This window comes from Carcharhinus amblyrhynchos, chromosome 19, assembly GCF_965287045.1.
Source record: "Carcharhinus amblyrhynchos chromosome 19, sCarAmb.v2.hapA, whole genome shotgun sequence".
NCBI classification, from domain to species: Eukaryota; Metazoa; Chordata; class Chondrichthyes; order Carcharhiniformes; family Carcharhinidae; genus Carcharhinus; species Carcharhinus amblyrhynchos.
Genome location: NC_137342.1, coordinates 11,725,994 through 11,752,608, shown reverse-complemented (window position 1 = coordinate 11,752,608; position 26,615 = coordinate 11,725,994). Strand labels below are relative to the sequence as shown.

At 44.6% G+C, this 26,615-nt stretch overlaps 1 protein-coding gene across 2 annotated transcripts in view; it reads left to right on the top strand.

The window, feature by feature from the left end:
• The first annotated feature begins 804 nt into the window (after positions 1–804).
• The window catches only part of ptpro (protein tyrosine phosphatase receptor type O), a 162,955-nt gene continuing 137,144 nt past the window's right edge, over positions 805–26,615 (top strand). For both annotated transcript variants that reach the window (XM_080207253.1, XM_080207252.1), the window contains exon 1: positions 805–1,180. In XM_080207253.1, coding sequence (XP_080063379.1) covers positions 1,106–1,180 — 75 coding nt within the window. In that variant the 5' untranslated portion in view covers positions 805–1,105. The remainder of the gene's footprint in view (positions 1,181–26,615) is intronic.

The window sequence follows — 26,615 nt, the reverse complement described above, 5'->3', positions numbered from 1 at the left end:
GAAGGAAGTGGGAGTGCCTAGATGTTGTGACTTTAGGAACAAGGATGGCACAATGGTTAGCACTGCTGCCTCATAGCACCAGGGACCTGGGTTTGATTCCCAGTTTGGGTGACTGTGTGGAGTTTGCACTTTCTCCCCATGCTTATGTGGGTTTCCTCCAGGTGCTCTGGTTTCCTACCACAGCCCAAGGATGTGCGGCTTAGGTGGGTTGACCATTGCCCCTTAGTCTGGGGAATTTGCAGGGTAAATATATGGGGTTACAGGGAAATATAGGGTGGGACTGTTGTCGGTATAGGTATATTTGATGGGTCAAATGGCCTTCTTCTGCAATAGTGATTCTGTGACGTTATTTATTGTTGGAGATGATCTCTCAGCCACTACTTCCAAACTGAAGGATAACGTCCCTTCAATTCTATGTTAGAAAAATACATGTTATTGATTGACTCTCGATTAGAATGCTTCCAGGATTTAGAAAAGAGTGGCTTTTCAACTGAACATTACCTTTCTGACATTCAGTGAGCAGTGAGACATTCTGACAATTACCCCATTCCCCTCTGAATTGCAATCTTTTTTTCTCTCTCTCTGGATGATTCTTGCTGTACATTAGATGATAGAAGGATCAGTTAATGGAACTGCAAACTGTGGGGAGGGATGTTTTGAATAGGGCCGCACTCTTGGTTCCAGGCTGGAGGAGCCACACAGTCTCCCTGGAGGAGAGGGAGAGGAGAGAGAGGCGGGGTTAGAGCAAGGAGAATGAGCTTTTTGTGTGGGGATTCTCCCTGCCCATTGATCAAATGCAACACACACACACACACTGATGGAGGGATCACAAGCAGGAGATGATCAGTACGCCAGCTAAGTGCGGGGCATAAGAACCGTTGAGGACAATAACAAAGTCCATCATTTGTTGTTGTTTTTGCGGTGGCTGTGAGCCACAGGCGGTGGTCGTGACAGTGAGAGTGAAGGGAGGGACATCCAGCTGAAAGGCAGTGTGCAGCATGCAGAGGCAGCGGAGACAGTGCGAGTGATCCGATGCTGCAGCAAAACGCCATTGTCTGTGTCAGCAGCGCATCCTCCTGCCACCACATCTCTCCATCCCTGTTAAATGCATTGGGACCTGCAAAGAGGAGCCGTTTGCTCAATGGTGCTTTTTATCGCTTGTTTCCTTTTCGCCATAAAGGTAAGTGGGAACGCAGCCTTGAGCTGATGATGTATCGCCGTTTGAAAGCATGTCCATCAGTGGGGAGCTGGGGAGGGGGGGGACTTGCGTTTCGTACAAACACAGGTTGGAATTCTTGTCAATTCCCTCTGTGTCCTTAAGGTCTTGTGTGAGCGTTCTGTATACATATAAAGTGTTGCTGTTCCCCCACTGTGCTCTCACCATTAAAAACCAGGACTGAAACAAAAGATTGTCTTGGCACAACATAATTTTCCAAGCAGAGTGAATTCACTTTGATTTTTTTTTCCCCCACCAATCTCTTATATCCCAGGTTGCCCCTGTACCCAACTTATACATCCTGCCTCTCTGATTTTCTGCATTGGTCACCTTGCGTGAATAGACTAATCTGGAAGTTTTGATTCATTTTATTGTTGGTTAGACAAGAGAAACTGCTTATTAAACTGTTTTTGGGTTGTTAATTTGTGGAAGACTGTCAGGATCGATTTAGGACCAGCCGGCTTGTTTCTTCCCTCTCCCTCTTGGCGTTTTGCAAAATTGATGCATTTTATTCAATAAGTGGGATCCGAGGAGTTTACAGTAATGTTGACCTTTTTCATTGCACGAGTTTGAATAGACCTGCTCCCCCCAAGGGAGCAACTCTCTCTCTCCCACACACACACACACACACACAGTCATTCTTTGGTCGTGGCAAGAACGAATCAGAAATTGCTTGTGACACCTGGCTTTGTACTTAGATTCGTCTTTTGATCAATTTGTTAGTAAGCCATCTGAAATCAAATAGGCAAACATATCAGCTACATTCCAGCAGCTGAGAAGGAATGAATTTATCAATAATGTTCATTGTAAGAGATGTAAATTTAAAAACTGGATTCATGTGGGATGATTGAACCACATTTGTGAGTATACATTTGTGTTTGTATGTGTGTAGTGTGCACATTGCATATATATGTACAACACACACGTATTACCACGTACACACATATATATCAACCACATGTGTGTATGTGTAGTGTGCAGATACATCCATTCCAGCACCTGTCATTGACATTGCACACACATATATACCATACACATATTACAATGTGTATGCACATATATATCAAACACACATGTGTGTATGTGCAGTGTGCATTTACATTCAATCCAGCACCTGTCATTGTGATAGACAACAGTAAGAATCTGCCTTGGTTAATCTATATAAATCCAGATCTTGTTTCTTCAGGACACCCTTATGCCTGTGGATTAATGTCATAGTAAGAAGTCTCACAACACCAGGTTTAAATCCAACCAATTTATTTGACAGTAATCCCACAAGCTTTCGGAAACGGTGTTCCTTTGTCAGGTGTGTGGAAGGTTCTGATCAGAGAAAGCTTGTGGGATTACTATCAAATAAACTGGTTGGATTAAACCTGGTGTTGTGAGACTTCTTAATGTGTTTACCCCAGTCCAATGCCGGCATCTCCACATCATGATTAATGTCAAAAGCAGAGATGTAGCTTCAAGGAGCTGCATCCCAATCACAGGGCACGGGCTACATTCTGATCAGGCACAATGAAACTGCAAAGTTTTCAGTTTCAATGTTATGCTCCGTCTCTCTGCTTTGCTAATCAGAGTTTACTCAGCTGCTAACCTTGGTTAATCAAATTTAGTAATGTACACAACTCCTTAGCGTTGTCTTTGATCAAAGTAATACTCCACTGGGACATCAGCCAGGCTGAGATAGAGAGGAGCCAATCTATGCAAACTAGGCTTGTTTCGTATCTTAACGTACAATTTCCCCTGTGGGGAATAGTGTTGGAAGGATTCGAAGGTTGCACATCAACCGGTTCAACTGCATCATGAACACTCCCTCATGGCCAACAAGTTCTGGAGTGGGAATTGAACCTAGAATTTGGCTTGGAGGTAGAGATGCTGCCTAGTGAGCTACAAGACCGAGGTAGGTGCTAGCCACAATCCATCTATAATGAGTGCGCAGTTCTCAGACAAGGTGGCTGGAAGAATTCGGAACTTAATTCCCCTGGCTTAGGGAGGGTAAAGTCTGATATGGTTCCTATACATGGTTGCTTTTTAGGTTTCTCCTGTCGGAAGTGTTCTAGTATGAAGCCCAGATGACAACAGATTTGCCTTGAATAAGGGTTGAATAATCTGTCAATGCACCATGTAAGCTCTCACATAAATGTCGGTCAGTTGTAACATGTGGAGTTTAAATATGTTGTAATATTTTTTACATACCTTGCCTGTAAAGTTGATGTAACTCACCTCCCTAGATTTCAAACCCATTTTCCTGATTTACGTTATGTGCAAAATTCCTTTTATGGTTCCCTCTCAGAATAGATTTTCACCTGTAATGAGCACTCACTCACAGGGAGTAGCTGCAGAATGTGGGCCCCGTTTTCCAGCACAAAATGTCACCTATTACACTTGGAAGAAATATGGTTGCTCTGATTGAAGTTTAAGTGCATTTCCTTTTGAATGATGAGTCATTGTTGGGTATGAGCAAGAGCTCCTTTTGCAAACAGTTATTGTAGCAAAATGATAAAAAGCAAATTACTGCAGAGGCTGGAATCTGAAAGCAAAAGAGAGACTGCTGGAAAATCTCAGCAGGTCTGGCAACATCTGTAAGGAGAGAAAAGAGCTGGTGTTTCAAGTGGACCTCAGCTCTTTTGGTGCGGCCGCACTTGGAGTATTGCATACAGTCCTGGTCGCCACATTACAAGAAAGATGTGGAAGCATTGGAAAGGGTGCAGAGGAGATTTATCAGGATGTTGCCCGGCATGGTGGGAAGGTCTTATGAGGAAAGGCTGAGGGACTTGAGGTTGTTTTTGTTAGAGAGAAGAAGGTTAAGAGGTGACCTAATTGAGGCATACAAGATAATCAGAGGATTGGATTGGGTGGACAGTGAGGGCCTTTTTCCTCGGATGGTGATGGCTAACACGTGGGGCCATAGCTTTAAATTGAGGGGTGATAAATATATGACGGATGTCAGAGGTAGGTTCTTTACTCAGAGGGTAGTAAGGGCGTGGAATGCCCTGCCTGCAGCAGTTGTGGACTCGCCAACTTTAGGGGCGTTCAAATGGTCAGTGGATAGGCATGTGGATAATATTGGAGTAGTTTAGGTTAGAGGGTCATTAGATTGGTTCCACTGGTCGGCGCAACATTGAGGGCCGAAGGGCCTGTACTGCGCTGTAATGTTCTATGTTCTAATTGTCCTGATTAGCCTCAACTGGAATGGGTGCGCATCATTTAAATTCACTTTACCTTATCTACTTCGGAAACGTGTACATCTGACAAACTTATGCTGGAAACCCGAAAGCAATTTCTGAGAACCATAAAGCAAAATGATCAGAATTGAACCTCAGAGGGATAATGGGCCTGGTGGAATGAATCACTGCATGTCTGACTATATTTATATATTCACCTTGTTAGAACTGTCCGCCGCTGATATCCCTTGACCAAAAGAGAAAATGCTGGAAAATCTCAGCAGGTCTGGCAGTATCAGTGAGAAGAGAAAAAAACCCAATGTTTCGAGTCCAGACAAACCTTTGACAAAGCCAGAAGTCACAGAAAATGGGAGATATTTATACTGTAGGGTGAGGGAATGAGTCATAGCCACAAAAACAAGGGGAAAGGCTAAGGGGTGCTAATGACTGTTCAGAGAGAGAATAGAAGCTGTGAATGGCCAAACTCCTCTGCCTTTTAGCTTTGACAAAGGGTCATCTGGCTCAAAACCCAGATGACTCTGAAAGGGTCATCTTTTCTCTCCTTATAGATGCTGCCACACGTGCTGAGATTTTCCAGCATTTTCTCCTTTGGTTTCAGATTCCAACATCTGCAGTAATTTACTTTTAGTAATATCCCTTCAATGTTCATATGCAAATCTATATATGCAGTGGTGTGCTGTCCATTGTTTTAATAAAGATACAGTTGTTTTATAAGCAATATACTGGCATAATAGTAGTGTCAATGGACTAGTAATCATGGGACCCAGGTTTGAATGGATGGTGGAATTTGTATTTAATGAAAATCTGGAATTTAAAGCCTAATGACGATTGTGAAAGCATTGTCAATTGTCATAAAAACCCATCTGGTTCACCAATATCCTTTAACTCTGCCATCCTTAACCTAGTCTGTCCTACATGTGACTCCAGATCCACAGCACTGTGGTTAACTCTTTAAATCGCCTTTGAAATAGTGTAGCAAGCTACTGTTCAGTTCAAAAGCCATAGGGATGGGTAATAAGTGCTGGCCCAGCCAGTGATGCCTACGTTCCATGAATGAATGAGAAAAACACTTGCTTAGTGGATCACTGGCTGGATTCTTTCACCATCCTTTCTAACAATGCATTTATGTAGTGTCTTAAGTAAGCCTATTGCTTCACAGAGGAGAAATGAAATCAGTACATGGCCTGTTTAGTTGTATTTTAAAAGGACAGGTAAAGAGAAATGACAGGACGTCAGAGAGTCCGGCTGTAGACTACATTAGAAACATAATTGAACAACATCTACCACCTTGATCATGATGGATTCACACAGCTGACATCAAGATATGATAGAGTCCTTACAGTACAGAAGAGGCCATTCAGCCCCTTGAGTCTGCACTGACTCTCTGACAGAGCATCTTACCCAAGTCCTCTCCCCTGCTCTATCTCTGTTACCTCCATGTATTTACACAGCTAATCCATATAACCTACACATCTTAGGACGCTAAGGGGCATATTAGCATGGCCTAAACTGTATATCTTTGGACTGTGGGAGGAAACTGGAACAAACACAGAGAGAATGTGCAAACTCCATACAGTCACCCAAGGCCAGAATTGAACCCATGTTCCTGGCACTCTGAGACAGCAGTGCTAACCATTATGCTACCGTGCCACCCTTTTAAAATAGTCCATTAGTCTTGACTTATTCTCTAATTCTCAGGGGTATTAGTGCTCGTAGTTAAACACATTTTTTCCTGATTGTAATTAATTCGCTACTTAAGGAGTTGGTTCCTAATGCGGTATCACGCAATGTGGCCTTAGTGAGTCCCAGTATATGTTTGAGGCATCTTTAACTTCATCACTTAAATGAAGAGCTGCTTTTCAGTACAGAGGCAAGGTTAGAAAAATTTATAATCTCTCAATCCAAGAAAACAATCAAAAGTAATTTCATGTAATTTTCCAATGAATAATGATCTTAATTGAATATCTCAATAAATTAAGCAGTGCTGCAGCAATTGGTCTGTTTCGTTTTGCTTTCTGCCAAATATTGCACAGTGGTACAGTGGTTAGTACTGCTGCCTCACAGCGTCAGGGACCCAGGTTCGATTCCTGGCTTGGGGCACTGTCTGTGTGGAGTTTGCACATTCTCCCCATGTCTGCATGGGTTTCCTCCAGATGCTTCGGTTTCCTCCCACAGTTTGAAAGACATGCTGGTTAGATGCATTGACCCAAACAAGCACCGGAGTGTGGTGACTAGGAGAGTTTCACCGTAACTTCATTGCAGTGTTAATGTGAGCCTACTTGTGACTAATGAATAAACATTAAACTTGACATTGCTTTGGAAACACTCAACCACGAATCTCCTTACTTCTAACACATCCTTCCCACACTGTCACCCAAAACATGTTAACGTCTCAATTGCCTCATCTCCTTGCTGAGATAACCTCGCTGTTGAGACAGTTGATAATACATTAAGAAAATCGCACTGCTGAAAATTAGCAAAGATTCAGCAGGTCATGTGCTGGGTGTTTTTTTTCTGATGCAATCCACATCGAATTAATTGCAGAGATATATGAAAAGCTGCATCCTACAGGTCAAATATCCTTTATCCAAAAACCTCAGGGTTGATCGAGTTTCAGAATTTGAGATTTTAGTTTTTGAATGTTGCACATAGGCCTAGTATTACTTACATTATAATAGCCGAAGCCTAAGCTAGCTATAGTCAAAAGTCGAATCATAGAATCCTACAATGAAGAAGAGGTCATTCAGCCCATCTGCACCAACTCTCTGACAGAGTATCTTATTCAGGCTCTCTCTCTCCCCGTAACCCCATACATTTACCATAGCTAATACTACTGCGCTGACGAGGCCATTCAGCCCGTCAAGCCTGCACCGAGGCACAAAATGCCCTGACCTGCCCACCTAATCCCACTTGTCAGCACTTGGCCTATAGCATTGAATGTTATGGCATGTCAAGCCCTCATCCAGGTACTTCTTAAAGGATGTGAGGAATCCCGCCTCCAGACCATCACCACCCTCGGGGTAAAAAAGTTTTTTCTCAAATACCCACTAAACCTTAAGTTGTGTCCCCTTGTAACTGACCTTACAGCTGCTCCCTATCCATCCTGTCCTTGCCCCTCATAATAATAAGAACATAAGAACATAAGAAATAGGAGCAGGAGTAGGTCACCTAGCCCTTCGAGCCTGCCCCGCCATTCAATAAGATCATGGCTGATCTGTCGTGGCTCAGTTCCACATTCCCGCCCTCTCCCCATAACCCTTAATCCCCTCTCTTATCAAAAAACCATCAACCCGCGTCTTAAAAATATTTAGCGAGGCAGCCTCCACCACTTCAACGGGCAGAGAATTCCAGAATTCTCAATCAAGTCACCCCTCAGTCTTCTCCGCTCCAACAAAAACAATCCAACCTAACTTCCATCTCAGGCAACATCCTGGTGAATCCCTCCTGCAACCCTTCCAGTGTGTTCACGTCCTTCCTACAATGTTATAATCCATCTAACCTACGCACCTTGGGATATTAAGGGGAAATTTAGCATGGCCAGTCAACGTAACCCGCACATTTTTGGAGGAAATCGGAGCACCCGGAGGAAACCCACGCAGACATGGCAAGAATGTGCAAACTTCACACAGTCACCCAAGGCCAGATTTGAATCCGGGTCCACTGTGCCACTGTTCTGCCCAAAAGGGGAATGTCAGGTGTGGGATAAATAAAAATTACTAGAAATGTAAGGTGTATCATTGAGTAATAAATACCAGGCATTAGTAATAAGTTCATACCCATAGCACCATCTGTTTGTATGTGAGGGATCAGAGTGTTAATGAGCAGACAAACAACAAGACTTCCTGTGCTAAAGGTTGGATGAGGTTGGCGAGGTTTGTGTCAGCTCAGGTCAGAGATTTCCAATGCTCAAGGTCAGGTGTGGTTAGCTTGGGTTGTCTCAGTTCAGGTCAGGGGCACCTGCGATAAGGGTCAGGTACAGTCAGTGAGGTTTGTGTTGGCTTGGGCCAGGAACTTACCACGATAAATGTCGGGGGTCAGTGAGGTTCGTGTTGTTTTGGGTCATGTCAGCTTGGGTCAGGGAGTTGCCACGATAAAGGTCAGGGGTGGCGTTGAGAGGCTCAGGTCGTGTCAGCACAGGTCACGGACTTCCTGCGGTGAATATCGATGAGAGTTCAAAACAAACGTGCGGGTTTTCAATGTGTTTAGTTTTTGGATAAAGGATCTGTAGTAATCAAACCGTACCTGCACACATACAATATAAAGGCAAATATATACCCTAACAGCCATCCATTTCTACCTTTTAAGATCATTTACAACATAATTCTGTGGAGAGATGATCAACTGACTTCAGCCTGAGTCCAAAGTGAATGCATCTGCTTCCCACAATACCTATTCCAAGGGGCACTAGGTGTAGATTCCAAATTCTTGCATGAATAATTCTGCTTGCTAATTGACTCTGAATCAATTACCTTTTTTTATAGAATCATAGAATCCTACAGTGCAGAAAGAGGCCCTTCAGCCCATCGAGACTGCACCGACTACAATCCCACACCGGCCCTACCCCCATGTCCCTACATATTTTACCCACTAAACCCTCTAACCTACGCATTTCAGGACACTAAGGGGCAATTTTAGCATGGCCAATCAACCTAACCCGCACATCACTGGGCTGTGGGAGGAAACCGGAGCACCCGGAGGAAACACACACACAGACACGGAGAGAATGTGCAAACTCCACACAGACAGTGACCCGAGCTGGGAATCGAACCCAGGTCCCTGGAGCTGCGAAACAGCAGTGGTAACCACTGTGCTACCGTGCTGGGGGGCCCTTCCAATCCTATAAGCATGTAGGGAGTGGGGAATTATTATTTTTCTAATCTTGTGAGGCTTGTGAACTCTGTTTGCAAAAAAACATTCTCTTTTTTTGATAAAAGGTAATGATGGAGAACATTCAATGTATTTCTCAGAATACATAAACGGAGAAGACTTTCCGTGAAAGCACAATTATTTGCCCCATCGACCATGGGTCTGGAAAAATTGCTTTATTTAAACTAATTTAACTTGACTGAAAGGAACATTGCATCTTGAACACTCTCAAGTATGTCAAAATTGATTTTTCTTGCAGTTGAAAATGGATGTCAATTGTATATTTAGATATTCTGCCCTCCCAAAAAGACTATAATGACTGAGCAGCCTTAATGAGCAGAGCAGTGAAGACCGAGGGACGATCTGATTGAAATTATGAGGGGCAAGGACAGGGTGGATAGGGAGCAGCTGTTCCCCTTAGTTGAAGGGTCACTTATGAGGGGACGCAAGTTAAAAGTGAGAGATGGGAGGTTTCGGGGGGTTCGAGAAAAAATCTTTTTGTCAGAGGGTGGTGACGGTCTGGAATGCACTGCCTGGGAGAGTGGTGGAGGCGGGATGCCTCACATCCTTTATAAAATACCTGGATGAGTACTTGACACGCCGTAACATTCAAGGCTATGGGCCAAGTGCTGGCAAGTGGGATCAGGTGGGCAGGCCAGGGCATTTCATGCATCAATGCAGACTGGATGGGGCTATTTTGTGATTCTGTGATTAATGTACATGTACTACAACTTAAGTCACTATGCAGTCTATAACTGAGGAACTAAGAAGTGGGAATTATTTACAGAAAGGCTGAATGCAAAGATTTAGCAATATTCCATCCAGCTAGCTGGTCAGAGATTAGATTCATACATTGTGAGTTAGCTTTTGGCATCAGCAGTTGAACAGCAATCCAGTGGGATGGATCTAGAATTGCCAATCTTCTTGGATTGTCCAGGAATCTGACTCTATAACTCTATAGACAGTTACATGGGTAAGATGGGTTAGAGCAATATGTGCCAAATACGGGCCATTGGGACTAGCTTAGGGGTTTAAAAAGAAAGGATGGCATGGACAAGTTAGGCCAAAGGGCCTGTTTCCATGCTGTAAACCTCTATGACTCTAATATCCAGGAATTTAGAGATTATTCTAAGGAACACTGCTGCAAGCAACCTAAAGCCATCATTGGGGAATCAGTTCCATTGAGGGACCATATTGATGTAACGGTGTAACTAAATGGACTGACTACAGATTTGTCCTTGCACATAGTCAAAGGAAATTATCTAGGACTAATGAGAAGGACCTGGCTGGATAAGTTCAGACTAAATTGGGCCACGGTACCGAATCAGACTACCCAACGTCTTGAAGAAGCACCCCATTGTATTCAACAGAGAGCTGGGAAGCATGATGGATATCTCAGTAAAGTTGAAGATCGAGGAAGAAAGCCAGGCAAGATGCTTAATGTCTAGATCAGTGCTGTACACAATCAGATCTAAGGTGGAGATAGAATGCCTGGTTAAAATGGGAGTCCTCAAACCCATTAATCTGAATGATTGGGCAACTGTGTGTAGAGCATAGAAACTAGAAGCAGGGGTAGGCCTGATTCTCCTTCCCCCCATATCCCTTGACCCCTTTAGCCTCAAGAGTTTTATCTAATTTCTTCTTGAAATCAGACAACCCTTTGGCCTCAACTACTTTTTGTAGTAGTGAATTCCACACATTTACAACCCTCTGGGTGAAGCAATTTCTCAATTCTAAAAGGTTTACCCCTTATCCTCAAACTACCAACCAACTCAAGAACAGCTCCTTCCCTGCTGCCATCAGACTTTTGAATGGATCTACCTTGCGTTAAGTTGATCTTTCTCTACACCCTAGCTATGACTGTAACACTACATTCTGCACTCTCCCTCTCTATGGACGGTATGCTTTGTCTGTATAGCCCACAAGAAACAATACGTTTCACTGTATGCTAATACATGTGACAATAAAAAATTCAAATCAAAGAATTCTTTCTGAATCTATCCTGTCTGACCCTGTTAGCATTTTATAAGTTTCCATGGGATCCCCTCTCACTCTTCTAAATTCCAGTGAATATAATCCGAATCAATTTAGTCTCTCTTCAAATAACAATTAGCCTGGTAAACCTTCACAGTACCATTCCACTCATTCTACTCATAATTCAAAGACTTATTTGTTGGTTGGGTGGAGGTTAACACTTCAGTAAAATTGATCTCAGTCAAGCATATGATAAAATGATCGTGAATCCAGATTTACAACACTTTGATGATTGCGGCACATAAAGGATTATTTCGATATCCAAGATTACCATCTGATATCACTTCCGTACCAGTGGTGTTCCAACAAACTATGGACCAAATCGTAAGCAGACTAGATGGAGTCCAGTGTTACTTCAGTGACATCCTGGTCACTGGAAAAAGAAATGAGGCAACCTAGATGCCACACTCCAGAGACTAGAAGATTTTGGATTAAGAGTCCAAAAAGACAAATGCACACTTTTCCAATCTTTGATTGAATATCTGGGATGTGTCATTGATGCTAAGTTGCCTTTGAAAGTCAAAGCCATTTCTGAGGCACTCACATCTCAGAATGTGAACCAACGTCTATCTTTCTTAGGCTTACTAAATTACTGCGGAAGGTTTTTCCCCAATCTGATGACTATTCTAAAAACCTTGAACAATCTGCAGTGCCAAAATAAAAAGTGAAATGGGTGGAGAGAGCATTCACGCAAGCCAAAACCAAAGCCAAAGAAGTCCTCACACATTTTGATCCAAATTTACCCCTACAGTTGGCATGTGATGTTTCATCTTATGGCATTGGGGTGGTGGCTTCCCACTGAATGCCCACAGGTGAAGAGATAGCCTTCGCATTCAGGACGTTGAATACAGCTGAAAGTAATTGCACGCAGATAGGGAAAGAATTGATTTGATTTATTATTGTCACATGTATTAACATACAGTGAAAAGTATTGTTTCTTGTGTGCTATACAGACAAAACATACCGTTCATAGAGAAGGAAATGAGAGAGTGCAGAATGTAGTGTTACAGTCATAGTTAGGGTATAGAGAAAGATCAACTTAATGCAAGGTAAGTCCATTCAAAAGTCCTACAGCAGCAGGGAAGAAGCTGTTCTTGAGTCGGTTGGTACATAATCTCCGACTTTTGTATCTTTTTCTCAAAGAAAGAAGGTGAAAGAGAGAATGCCCCGGGTGTGTGGTGTCCTTAATTATGCTGACTGCTTTGCTGAGGCAGTGGGAAGTGTAGACAGAGTCAATTGGAGGCTGTTTGTGTGATGGATTGGATTATATTCACGACCTTTTGGAGTTCCTTTAGTAGTTGCTCTCCTGCCCAGTGAAATATTATTGTCCCCTGAAATCAACGGCAAATCAAATGGTCTGCCACATTTGCCAGGGGAAGGGAGGGGGGGATGGTGGTTACGACCCCAACCAGAAACTCCAAGATGTTTTACAGAGTTAGCATGATGGCACAGTGGTTAGCACTGCTGCCTCATAGCAACAATAACCTGGGTTCGATTCCTGGCTTAGGTCACTGTCTGTGCAGTGAGTTTGCACGCTCTCCCTGTCTGTGTAGATTTCCTCTGGGTGCTCTGGTTTCCTCCCACAGTCTGAAAGATGTGTTGGTTAAGTGCATTGGCCATGCTAAATTCCCCTTCAGTGCACCCGAAGAGACACCAGAGTATGGTGGCTAGAGGATTTTCACAGTAATTTCATTGCAATGAGAATGTAAGCCTACTTATGACACTAATAAATAAACATAACTTTAGACCCAAGTTTTACATAATTTTGGCACGGGTGATCTTACAACGGTTTAACTCCAGGTATGATTCAAATGACCCACTAGGAAGCTTTTATCAAACAAAGTTTATTTAAGAACACGGTTAAAATATAACAAAAAGATTTAGCATTGTTTTTACCATTAACAAGAACTAAACATAAAACAGCATAAACCTTAACAGCTGGCTACCTATGTTGTTCCAAGTTAAACAGTATTCCAAAGACACACACCCTCAGACTTGGCACAGGAACATGTATGCTCACGTGATGGTGGGTTTTGAGCTTTTTAACACCCACTGTGAATTGGTCCTTTGAATGATGGTTTAAATCGCTGAGGTTTCCCAGTCCTGGAACTTTCCAAAAAGCCTCTAGGGAGAGGGAGATACAGTTCTAGCAGCAACTGAGAAACAAAACTAAGATCTCCAACTCCAGTGGAAGGGAAAGAGCACTGTTTCTTCTCTCCACTTCCAGCTACTCCTGAATAAAACAGCTAAAACTTGGACTTTTCTGTTTAAAAACTGCCCCCAGGCATGTCACCTGACCTGTCAATTACCCCCAAATCAAGCTCCATTCAGCAATCCCCAAAGGACCATTAAACCACAGGACAATGCATTAGTCTAGATTAAAATCAGCATGATATCAATTATGCTGCCTCAGCTGCAATAAAGGGCATCAGTTACAGATGACACAGTGTTGACAACATCCCGTGAAGGAACATTTCTTTAAGGCACAGTAACATCACAGGGGAGACACCTCGTGGTAGGGCCCCAGAATCCCTGCCGTTGATTTCTCTGCGAAATTTGCAAAGCAAAAGCTGAAACATTCTTGTCCAATGAGCAAAAGAATGAAAGAGAAAGTTCAGTGCGGCAGAGATTGGAAGAGAATCAGATGGCATTGAATGACAGTCAACCTCTCGGTGAACAGAGCTGTTTACTTTAAGATAGACACGGTGCCATGCCACAGTCATTTACATGAAGCTAGGCAGCAGACTGTGTGATTGTAATGCAAGCTCAGCAATGTACTCTGGGCCTACTGTCAAGCCGAGAAATATGTGAATGGAAAGTCTAAAATCTGTAATTCTAAATACTGCAGCAGCCAGCTCCTGGCTTTCAAATTCGACAATAACTAAGGACTGATCAAATTCAGTCACACAGTCGCTGGCAATAATTGACTAAAAATGACAGAAGGTGTGCTGAAGCATTTAGAAATTAAAGTTGCACATTTTTTGAAAAATGGATTGTATGTCTAAAGCCAACCCAACAGCTACACACCAAGGGGAAGCAATAGTCACTAAAGGCCGTGATCAGCTAGAAGGAAGTTAGCGTGGAGAAAACTGACGCAGTGAAATCAAAAACTAAGCCAAGGATCAGAGGGATGATAAACATAGTAAAGACAAACAGTGAAGGAGGGAGAATGTGTTCTGACTCTAAAGATTTATACAACGTCAGGCCTGATTTTACCGTTTTCATTCTAAGTGCTGAATCTGGGCTTGGAAACCTGCTTTCAGGTGTCCCCGTACACACTCAGCCTGAAAAAAAAAATTGCTGGTCTGAATCGCGCTGTGGACGGGGCTTAGAGCACCTGAAACGCTGCAACTCCGATCGGAGTTTTGAACTGCGCGTGCGCAGTGAAAACAAAAATTGAAAAACACGCCCCTGTCACAGCGCTCCCGGGATGCAATAAGTATATAAAGCGGCCCGAGGGCGCTGGCCCTCACAGGCATCGCCCCCCACCCCCCCACAGACATTGCCCCACAAAACAACTGTCCCCCCTTATCCACTCACCCCAGCCAACCCAGACAAATGGTGACCCCTGCCCCCTTTCCCCCCCCCCCCAACGATCGCTCACAGAATGGCAGCTGACCTCTGACCCTACCTCCCTGCGACCCCCCACCCCCCCACCAAACAGAGATGCATCTGGTTTCCAGTCCCCTACCCCCCACCAGAGAACCATCCGGCCTCCCCCCCTCCCCCTACCCCCCACCAGAGAATGATCTGGCCTCCCTCCTCACTCCCCCTCCCTCCCCTCCACCAGAGCTACATCGAACCCACCCCTCCCCCCCCCCCGCCCCATCAGAGAATGATCTGGCCCACCTCCTCGATTCCACCCCCCCCCCCACCCCCCACCCCGATCTGAGTTAGAGAGCTGCCGGAAACTCTGAACTTACCGCTTCAGAAGCTGGAGCACCCAAAGCAGACCTTTACCGAGCAGGTCTGTTTCGCGCTCAATCTGGATGGGTGAATGCGGCGGTAAAGGGGTAAATGCTGCTCAGATTGGGCGTTGAGCTCAGTAAGTCAATTTGAACGCGTGCAAATACATTTAAATTGACATCGCGCCCATTTCAAGCGCATCCCGGATCCCGGCCATTTTCAGGCCTTGGTAAAGTGGGCATCTGTGCGAGCACAGATCGCGCTAATCGCCTCACGCCCGACTTTACCAAGTTTTTCGGACGAGACGCAATGGTCAAATCGGGCCTGTTGGGACTATATCAGGGAGGTTGAGGGGTGACCTGATAAGGGTTTTACTTTAGGCAGACATCATGATCGGCACAGGCTTGGAGGGCTGAAGGGCCCGTCCCCGTGTTGTGCTGCTGTTCATTCTTTGTTCGAAGAGCTGAGAGAGTGGGGACATTTTCCGACGTAGGTCTGGAGGAATTAGCGTCAATGTTAGCAAATGCCAACATTTTTAGCACTGTGGCTGCACGCAGTTTGCAGCAATACAACAACCCAAAGACCCATCAGCCTTTGTGCACATTTACTCATCCCTTTGGCCCTCACCCGCACGTCCTCGTTCGCTGAGCCTCTCAGCTAGGGTGCAGTTCCAGCAGTGGCCACTGCTCCCAGCAGCACTGCTGAGACTGAAGAGCTGATGGTCCTCTGGCAGCAAGCACTCCGAAAGCTAATGGATTTTACTACCAAATAAACCTGTTGGACTTTAACCTGTGTTGTGAGACTCCTTACTGTGTCCTCTGGCTGGCCAGGGGTGGGATCTTGTCCCTTCAAGGAATGAGCAGCAACTCACTGGGCTGGGGCGATTACCGCAGAATCCAGTCGGGGCTCCCCCCCAAAAGGTGGGGGATTGCCTCCAGCTTTCTGGCCAGCCAATGGGGGCCACCGTCACTCCAACAAGATCCAGCTCACGGTTTATTATATCCCTGGAACTGAGCTTGCTGCAGTCTCCTCGTGGGAGGTGGTGCGAGCATCCACAACTATCCAGAACTCGGTAGAAGTTAGAAGCATCGCACGGTGCACAACCACAGCAAGATTGTCACACAAAAATACAATTTAAAGTGGAAAAAACAGGTTGGGATTCTCGAGTAGTGCAGAGGCTGGGAGACAGCAACAGGGAACCCGCAGTGTCATTATGAGCCCCCCCCAAACACTTTTTTAAGTGCAATAACTCTGCACTGGAGCTGATTACCATATGGAAACAGCAATTTCCATATGATTAGCAGGCCTGGGGAGGTGTAGTCTGTGAGCCTGTTCGAATCCCTCTCCACTGGGAGAGGTTCCCACCAGCAGTGTCTATAACTGCTCCCCCCCGACCCTGCTTTCCAGTGTGAATCTCTCTAAAAGACTCTGTGATGCACAGAGTGTTGGAAATTCATTCAAGTAAGTACGCCCAAAAAAGACTGGCAGGAACTACTCCCGTCTTCCCACCCATTTGGGCACGTGGCTTTCTTTTGGGAGAATCCCACCAACTGTCACCAAGTCTTCACCTTTGCACAATCCACTGCAGCTTCCTCGTTTAAAGACACAATTTTCCTGTTTTTTCTCTTATACACCCATCAGCAAAGACATGTGTGGCAATCCGCAGTAGATATATTATTGTGAAGTGAATTAAAGCTGGTCATTCTGTTCTAACACCAGCTCAGGAAATACAAATAAATTGGCGCGGGGATTTTTATGGTTAAATTATAGACAACGCTATGGGGGTTGAAGGATCTAGCTGGAATGCACGAAGCATTGACTTCTCAAGGCAATGAAAGCAGAGTGCATTTAAAATCAATCCAATCTCCTCCTGGAAACAAATTACTGCCACTAAATTTCAGAGTTGTTCTTTACCTCCTTCACTTTGTTTCCAACTTAAGATATAAAAGAGGATGTAAAGATTAGGATTTGAGAGAGATGGAAATTAAATGTGATTTTGTATTTCTGTTGATTAATGCCTGGGGAAACTTATTTAAATTATTCATGACCAAGAGGAAGGAGATCTATGACAGAATGCCTTCTATTTCTTGAAACACATTTCAAGTTCTAAATTTGGGATCAGTCGTGCTGTATGAAATAAAACCCAGTGCGCCGTGGCTTGTTAAATATTAGATGCTTTCTATGAATTGCAGGTGTTCATATATTATTGAACATCATGTATGCATGTGCTGTAATGCATTATTGAACAGCATTTTGCATTGCAGAATTCATTTCAAATGAGTCTCAGCCAGTGTAAGGCTGCAGATTTATGCAAAAATCTATGCGAGAAGCTCTGAAATCCTGGTTCGAGTGACTAAAATTGTACAGACTCCTGTGCAAATGGGAATTCATTGGAACCAGAATAAGCATCGGGTATTCTGTGTCCTGTCGTCTGGCTGGAACAGAGTTGAGTTGCATCCAGTACGCTTTGACAATATGTTTTAACAGTGCGTGAATTGGAAAGTAGGTGCTTTATTCCCAAAGTGCTGCGCAAAAATTTTACTCATCTGTCTATCTGCTTTTCCTGCTACCAATGTCCCCTCTAGGGTGGATTTACTGCTCTCATACTTCCTCATTGCTGACATTCATTGCATCAACTTGTTTTCTCTCCCTGTCAGCCAGCCAGTTGTTCACTGCCCACCCATTTCTCTTCCTTTTCTTGATTCGATTTGATTAGACTTATTATTATTGTCACATGTATTAGAATACACTGCAAAGTATTGTTTCTGGCATTCTATACAGACCAAGCGTAACGTTCATAGAGAAGGAAAGGAGAGACACTACAGAAAGAAGAGACACTACAGAATGTAGTGTCACAGCTGCGTTTATTTATTTGTCAAAGCAATGAAGTTATTGTGAAAATCCCCTAGTCGCCACAATCCAGCCCCTGTTCGGGTACACTGAGGGAGAATTTAGCATGGCCAATGCACCTAACCGGCACATCTTTGGACTATGGGAGGAAACCAGAGCACCCATAAGAAACCCACACAGACATGGGGAGAACATGCAAACTCCACACAGACAGTGACCCAAGCTGGGAATTGAATCCTGGTCCCTGGCACAGTGAGGCAGCAGTGCTGACCACAGTGCCACAGTGCTGCCCCAGAGAAGGTCCTTTCAAAAATCTGATGGTAGCAGGGTAGAAGCTGTTCTTGAGTCAGTCTTTTTTATCTTTTTCCCGATGGAAGAAGGTGGAAGAGAGAATGTCCTGGGTACGTGGGGTCCTTGATTACACTGGCTGCTTTTCCAAGGCAGGGATAGGAGGCTGGTTTGCGTGATTTCTTCTCCCATTCCTAGAATATTAGCTTCTTACTTCCTTTGGCCAGCCAGTCTATTTGCTCTGCTCTCCCCTGCCCCACTAACCTCATCCCAAATTCATTTATTGCTCTCTTTACTTTTCTTCCGTTCACCCCACCTTCTCGGTTCGTTCTCACTGTTTTCGCTGCATGACCTGCACTTTTTTTTTGTAATTAAGGCAATTGCAAAGCAAATAGGCATGAGCGATGATACTAGACAAGGCAATATGGAATGGAATGCTTTTTAATGAAATGTGGAGGAGGGAGCTAGATTTAATTATTGAATCGTTTTCCACACAATGAAAAATGTCACCAGCATTTCATCCCTCTCATACACTAAACTGATAAACCACACCTCAATAGCACTTGACAACAAAAACAACTTTGTGTATATACATATATATATAAAACCCTTTAACCTGATAAAAGATCCTGAGTCACTTCACAGAGATATTGTACAAAAGAAAATGAGACCGAAGAAGATATGAGGACAGACAGATAGATTTTAAGGAATGTCTTAAACTTAGAAGGAAAGAAAGAGAGATAGAGAGGTTTAGGGAGGGAATTCCAGAGTTTAAGATGCAGACAGCTGAAAGCATGGCTACCAGTAGTGGAGTTATTGAAGTTGGGGGTTAGAGGAGTTCAGGTAACTCAGAGGGTTTAGGATGGAACAAGCTGAGGGCCTCAAAGTGCCAGAGGTGTAAGGAGTCTGACCAAGATGAGATGCGATTATAAGAGCCACACCACCACCACCACCACAGTTTTGCAGGGGCAAGTGGGGAAAGGTTTTAATCAAGTAGCGACGCGTCAGTTAGGGGGAAGTTGCCACCACCATTCAACCAGATCCCCATCATCTCGGTGCAGTTAGCTACAATAAGCTAATGGATTGTGAGGGCCTTGCCCAGGAGCGAATTGATATTCTGGAGGGAGATGTGGAGCGGATCAGAGAGAGCTAGATCGCTGGGGCATTGGGGCAACACCGTAGCATAGTGATTAGCACTACTGAGTCACAGCACCAGGGACCTGGATTTGATTCTCCACTTGGGTCACTGTCTGTGTGGACTTTATATGTTCTCCCCATGTCTGCGTGGGTTTCCTTTGGGCGCGCCGGTTTTCTCCCACAGTCTGAAGATGTGCGGGTTAGGTGCATTGACCATGCTAAATTGCCCACTAATGTCAGGGGACCGGCTAGGGTAAATGCATGGAGTTATGAGGATAGGGCCTGGGTGGGATTGTGGGCAGTGCAGACTTGATGGGCAGAATGGCGGGAAAGTGGAACTGAGCCACGACAGATCAGCCATGATCTTATTGAATGGCGGGGCAGGCTCGAAGGGCCAGATGGCCTACTCCTGCTCCTATTTCTTATGTTCTTATGTTGTTATGTTCTTATGGCCTCCTTCTGCATTGTAGGATTCTATAATTCTATGAGTCCACAGGGTCAATACAGGGAAGGGTGAGTTGAACAGGCATGGGGTTGGAAAGATCAGACGCTAGGTGGTTCACCGGGCTGGAGAGTTGATGAGAAAGTGTGATGGGGCAGTTGGCATTGCTGTTTGTGAGGAGGCTGTGATGGGTGCCTCCTTTTATAAGTCACGGCACCTCCCTATACTATTAAAAATGTTAAGGGACCCCTCCTATTCTCTCTAAACTGCTGTCCAGCAAAATACCTTATTTCAGGCAATTTTCATCCTGAGTTCACCTTCGGAGAGAATGGAGACGCAGTCGGAAAATCCAGAGAGAATCGGGAAACACTGGTTTCTATGTTTTACTGTGCGTGTGAGGATGCCAAAAATCTGATTTCCACCGTAACACTATGTACAAATTGGCTGCTGTATTTCCTCCGTCACAATAGTGACACTTCAATACTGCTTCACGGCACAAAAAGCACATTGGTTATAAAGCGTTTTCAAAAGCTCTGAGCTGGTGAAAGACATTATATAAATTATTTCTTTCCCTCTCTGTCTTTTCTTCTGCGTTGTCCTCGCTCTCGTTCTTTCTCTCTCTTTTGTTGCCTGGAAACTATCCAGCAGTAAGACCAGTCTGTGCTAACTGACTTCCCATTAATTCTGTGCCACGTACAGCTGGAGGTCACACATTGTAGCTGATGTGGAGGAGAAGCCTAACATTGTGCTGAAAATGGGAAAATATGCTTGTTACCGGTCTGCCGCTGAACAATCCTTTGTTTACTTTTAATAACTGGCAGTAATTAGGAGGAAACACTATGTTGCAAGTCGCTGCTGTTGTGTGTTGACAGTTTTAAAGCATCATCATCCAAAGTTGCATAGAAACTGGAAGCAGGAGTAGGTCATTTGGTTCTTCGAGCTTACTCCACCATTCATCTTGATCATCAAATTCAATATCCCAATCCCTCCTTCCTCACATATCCCTTTAGCCTCAAGAGCTACATCTAATTTCTTCTTGAAATCACACAGTGTTTTACATAAGAACATAAGAAATAGGAGCAGGAGTAGGCCATCCAGCCCTTCGAGCCTGCCCCGCCATTCAATAAGATCATGGCTGATCTGTCGTGGCTCAGTTCCACATTCCCGCCCTCTCCCCATAACCCTTAATCCCCTCGCTTATCAAAAACCCATCAACCCGCATCTTAAAAATATTTAGCGAGGCAGCCTCCACCACTTCAACGGGCAGAGAATTCCAGAGATTCACCACCCTTTGAGTGAAGAAGTTCCTCCTCAACTCCGTTCTAAACCGCCCCCCCTTTATCTTGAGGCTGTGCCCCCTAGTCCTACTATCCTTTCTGAGCGGGAAGAGTCTCTCCACCTCTATCCTATCCATCCCATTCATCATCTTATATGTCTCAATGAGATCACCCCTCATTCTTCTAAACTCTAACGAGTACAAGCCTAGTTTATTCAGCCTCTCCTCATAGCTCAACCCCCTCAACTCCGGTATCAGCCTAGTAAACCTCCTCTGCACTCCCTCCAAGGCCAAAATATCCTTGCATAAGTGCGGTGACCAAAACTGCACACAGTTTTTGGCTTCAACTACTTTCTGTGGTAGTGAATTCTACACATTCACCACCGTCTGGGTGAAGGAATTTCCCCTCACCTCATTCCTAAGAAGTTTTATCATTGAACCATTAACCTCAGTTCTAGACTGCCCCACCATCAGGAACATTCTTTCTGAATCCATCCTGCCCAATCCGATTAGAAATTAGCAAGTTGACTTTTTGAACTTTCAATCTTCTGATCTATAACTATATCTATGGCTAACACGAGGGGACATAGCTTTAAATTGAGGGGTGGTTATTATAGGACAGATGTCAGAGGTAGGTTCTTTACTCAGAGGGTAGTAAGGGCGTGGAATGCCCTGCCTGCAGCAGTTGTGGACTCGCCAACTATAAGGGCGTTCAAATGGTCAGTGGATAGGCATATGGATAACATTGGAATAGTTTAGGATAGAGGCTCATTAGGTTCGTTCCACTGGTCGGTGCAACATCAAGGGCCAAAGGGCCTGTACTGTGCTGTAATGTTCTATGTTCTATGTTATAAAACGAAGATCCTGTAATTTTTATGGAACATGGGAAAGAGAAGGAAAGTTTAGTGAGGGAAGGCGATGCCAGTGACCCCTGCTTGCTCAGGAACCTGTTGGAGAATGAGATATGCTGGTCAACAAGTTTAATTTCCTCATTTGACTGGGGAATTTCGGCACAGCGAGCCTCAGCACACAGAATTTGCCCCAGTGTAGTTTGCACAAAGTGCTGCAAAAATGATCAGTATTCATGGCCGTCATCAAGGTGCAGGGTATGGCTGGAAATCTCAAATTAAAGATAAAGGATGCTGGACTTGCTCAGCAGGTCGGGCAGTATCTGTGGAGAAAGAAACAGAGCCAATGGGCGAGATTCTCCCAGCTGCGTGCTTCCAGCCAGCGGGAGGTGGCGCACTTTTGATAGCTGCGGGATTCTCTGGTCCCACCGCCATCAATGGGAGTTCTCATAGACATCACCCCATGCCGGTGGGAAACCCACGGGTGGAGGCATGCTCCTGATAGAACCAGAGAATCCCCCCAGCACGAATGGCCAGAAAATTCCGGCCAACATTTCAGGTTGCACAGTGGCTAGCACTGCTGCCTCACAGCACCAGGGACCCGGGTTCAATTCCTGGCTGGGGTCCCTGTCAGTATAGAGTTTGCATGTTCTCCCCATGTCTGCATGAGTTTCCTCCGGTTTCCTCCTACAATTCAAAAGACGTGCTGGTTAGGTGAATTGGCCATGTTAAATTCTCCCTCGGTGTATCGGCGCTGGAGTGTGGTGACACGGGGATTTTCACAGTAACTTCATTGCAGTGTTAATGTAAGCCTACTTGTGATACTAATAAATAAACTTTGAGTCAATGGCGTTTCTTCTTCGGCAGAGGTCATCGACCTGAAATGTTAATACGGGAATTTTGTTGCATTTTCTGCCCTGCCCAAAACAACCTGGTTTACGAATCAATTTGATTTGATTTGTTACGGTCAAATATATTGGGATACATGAAAAGTATTGTTTCTTGCGTGTTATACAAAGCACACTGTTCATAGTACAGAGAGTACATAGGGCAGAAGGAAAGGAGATGGTGCAGAATATCGTGTTACAGTCATAGGTGCAGAGAAAGATCAGCTTAAGGTAATGTAGGTCCGTTCAATAGTCTGATGGCAGCAGGGAATCAGTTCATGAGTCAGCTGTTATATAATGTAAGAACATTCACACTGCTATAACAATCCTTTTCAGTGTACCTTTCTGATGTTGTATTCTGGCTTTTAACTGAAACACTAATAATGTATAAACCCGAGATGCGTTCACAGCTCTCGGCTTTTTCAGATCCCTGCTTAAGCAAGGAGAATGTATATCGCTACAGAATCTACTGTAGTGACAAGCCCCCTTTGGAAGTGGAATCTTTCATAAAAAATTAATTTTTATGAAATGAGCTGCAAGGTTTAATGCATCCTTCTGGGCCAATAAAAAGAAAATAGCGTTTCAGGAAGGCTGCATTAACTGGGAAGACCAATTTAAATTTTAAACTGCACGATCTCTTTCATGGCTGTGTCCATTTGCAACACAAATGGGTTCCTGGAAAGAAAAGAAAAAGCAGCAGGATTTGGGAAATGACTGCAATGTTCTGAACTGGTCTTGCGCGCCTTAAAATGGAAATCCAATCCAGGCCAGCTCCAGTCATTCCCCAAGTCTCACTGGATTTCCTTCTGCTTTGGACCAGATTTCTGATTGGCCCCAGTGGAAAAAAGGCACAGGCAAAAATTTGACAAGAATGTATAATTTGATCTTGCTTATTGTAATATAATTCATTATTCTCTGGCAGTGTGTTACAGTTCACTCAGGGAGTCCAAATTACTGTGGAAATATGCACTTTATATGCATATTGTAGCCTGGAGCTGTGGGTGATGGTGGAGGCTCCATTTCTTTCCAACATTTGGCCTTTTTATGATATTAATTCATGGGCTGTGCATGGTGCTGGTTAGGCCAGTATTTATTGTCCCTCCCTGATCTCCCCTGAGAAGGTAGCGGTCGGTGAGCTGTCTTCTTGAACTGCTGCAGTCGTGGGATCTCTCCTACTCGCATTGCCTGCCCTTAGCGTGTGTCAGAAGGATTTGCAAATTGGTACTGAGCCTGCTTCACCATGCTATGACCACACTTTCCTTGGCCGTGAAGTCCTGTCCTGGGGTGGCACCTGACCCTAGGCCTTCTGGTTCAGAGACAAGGGGTGGAATTTTGCAGCCTTGTTCACAGAGTGCTGGCTGGAATGAGGAAACCAGTGCACAGCTCTGCACTTGCACACCCGAGCTTTTTTGCCAGATCCTCTGGCTCTGTGCACTGAAAATCTGAGGGTACAGATTTCGCCATCATGCTGAGAACTCTGGCTTGCATTAAAACAAAACTCTGCCCCCCCCACAACGGACAAGGGAAACACTTCAGCCCCCTCCCCCACTATTCCAGAACTGTTAGAATGATAAGGTGGTATCTGTTGTAGTGTGACCAATGGTAACAAGCTGTAAGGGTCAGCTGACCCAGTAAACTGTGTAACCAATGACAAATTGATGTGGTGGTCAGCTGACCAGCTGATTCAATATAAATCAGAATCTGCTGGGACTGGGTGGGGTGAGGTTGGAAAGGTTCATAGTGAGATTATAAAGTGTGGAGTAATTTTTTTTTATTAACTAAACCTTTTTCTTTGATTTCTAAGTTGGAATAACTTTTATTTTATTGCCTGCAATTGAAGAGTTCCTTCTGGAGGATCAACAAGAAACACTGGAGTTAACTGCCCCTTTGGTTAAGGGGACCCCTCCCACTGCCAATTGACAGGTACTGGGGTAACCACCTGCTATGGCTAAAGTGAATCCTCTCTCCACAAGCACTGGGGCAATATTCCTATGGATAAGGGGATCCACCCCTGTCCTACACCCTCCTCCCCTCCCCACCAATGGAGCTCCCCAGAGGGCCTCACCCTGGCCATATCACCCATGTGGGAACCATGATGTGATGGAATTGACAGTGGAGCTGTTGGTGGAGGGAGGTGGGGGTGGGACTTTGTGAAGACCCCACTGTTGTGTAGCCTCCTGCATTGTAATTTTGGTAAAAGCAAAGGCTTTACTGCTTTGAGGTTTCATAGTTTTGCTCCTTCAAGAAATGATAAAGGCTACTTTCCCTTGTCTTATTGCTCCTCTGGCTCCCCACGTCAAGGCAGCATGGTGGCTTCAGGCTCCAGGTGGGACAACACAATGTGTTCCTTCAGGCCTCATTGCTAGATTCCTTTCCAGATAAGTCTCTGGAACCTAGCCTTGTGTTACTGGATAAATGTACAATGCCAGAAAGTCCAGCCTTCCTACTCTCCAAATGGGGTAGGTCTGATTACCACCCCCCATTAACAATTACACTGCTCTCTTACTGGTACAAGGCTATGTTATACTTTGACAAAGTGAATTCTGAACAGTATTGATCCATCAGCTCTGATATATTTACCTCACTTTGACTCCTCAGCCAAGAATATTTCACAAGTTGGCACATGGAATTGGCAGCATTGAAATCTAGCATTTGAGCTGTTAACTCGTCAAACAAATCTGTTGATTTCTAATCTCATTTCCCTTCCCCTTTTGGATACTTGTCTGGTGATCACCATCAAATTTCTCTTAAATCATACTGAGAGAGGCTTTTAAAAATTCTGGAGGCAATATAGGGAAGAACCACAAGATGGATCCTTGTCAAAGGCCTGCAGAGTGATGTGAAATGGCTGGGACACCTCATCCTCCTTGCCAGGTAAGGAGGAACATTAGATAGATAGCAGGGATGGAAAAGAGAAATGTGGAATATTGGATTTGAATTAAATTCAAATCCATAAAATGTAAATGGAAGGTGGATGTAAGGAGATTCATTCTCAGTGTGCATGAGATGTACATTTAGTGGAGTGAGGGCCACAACCCTGACACAAATTTTAGTCTTTGTCTGGATACAATAAATAAGATGGGCTGAATGGCCTTTATTAGCTGTTCAAACAGGAACTTGTGTTTTGACCCATGGAATCTCCCCAGTACAGAAGGAGGCCATTCAGCCCATCAAGCCTGTGCTGGCAACAATCCCATCCAGGCCCTAACTCCAACTATTTAGCCTGCTAGCCCCCCTGATACTAAGGAACAATTTAGCATGTCTGAGCAACCTAACCTGCACATAGTTGGACGGTGTGAAGAAACCACAGTACCTAGAGAATGTGCAAACTCCACACAGTCACCTGAGTCCTGAATTGAACCCAGGTCTCTGGCACTGAGGCAACACTGCTAACCACTGTACCTCCCTCTACTTTAAACCAAAGGCTGGGATTCTCCCAAGAAATTCTAAATGTTGAATTTGTGTGAGAAGAAGTTAATAAGTCTTTCTCAGTGGGAGAATCTCCCACACTCTGTGCAGTGTGGAGTGCCTCAGCGTGATTCACTCCAGAAACCAGCGGTGGGGCCTATTCCTGCTGGAGAGGCCTGCAGCGTAGCCCTGAGCAGGCCACTACACATATGCCAGTCTATCAGTGTTCAGTGGCACTTGTCTACTGGCCTTCTGATTGCTGGCTAGCTCAA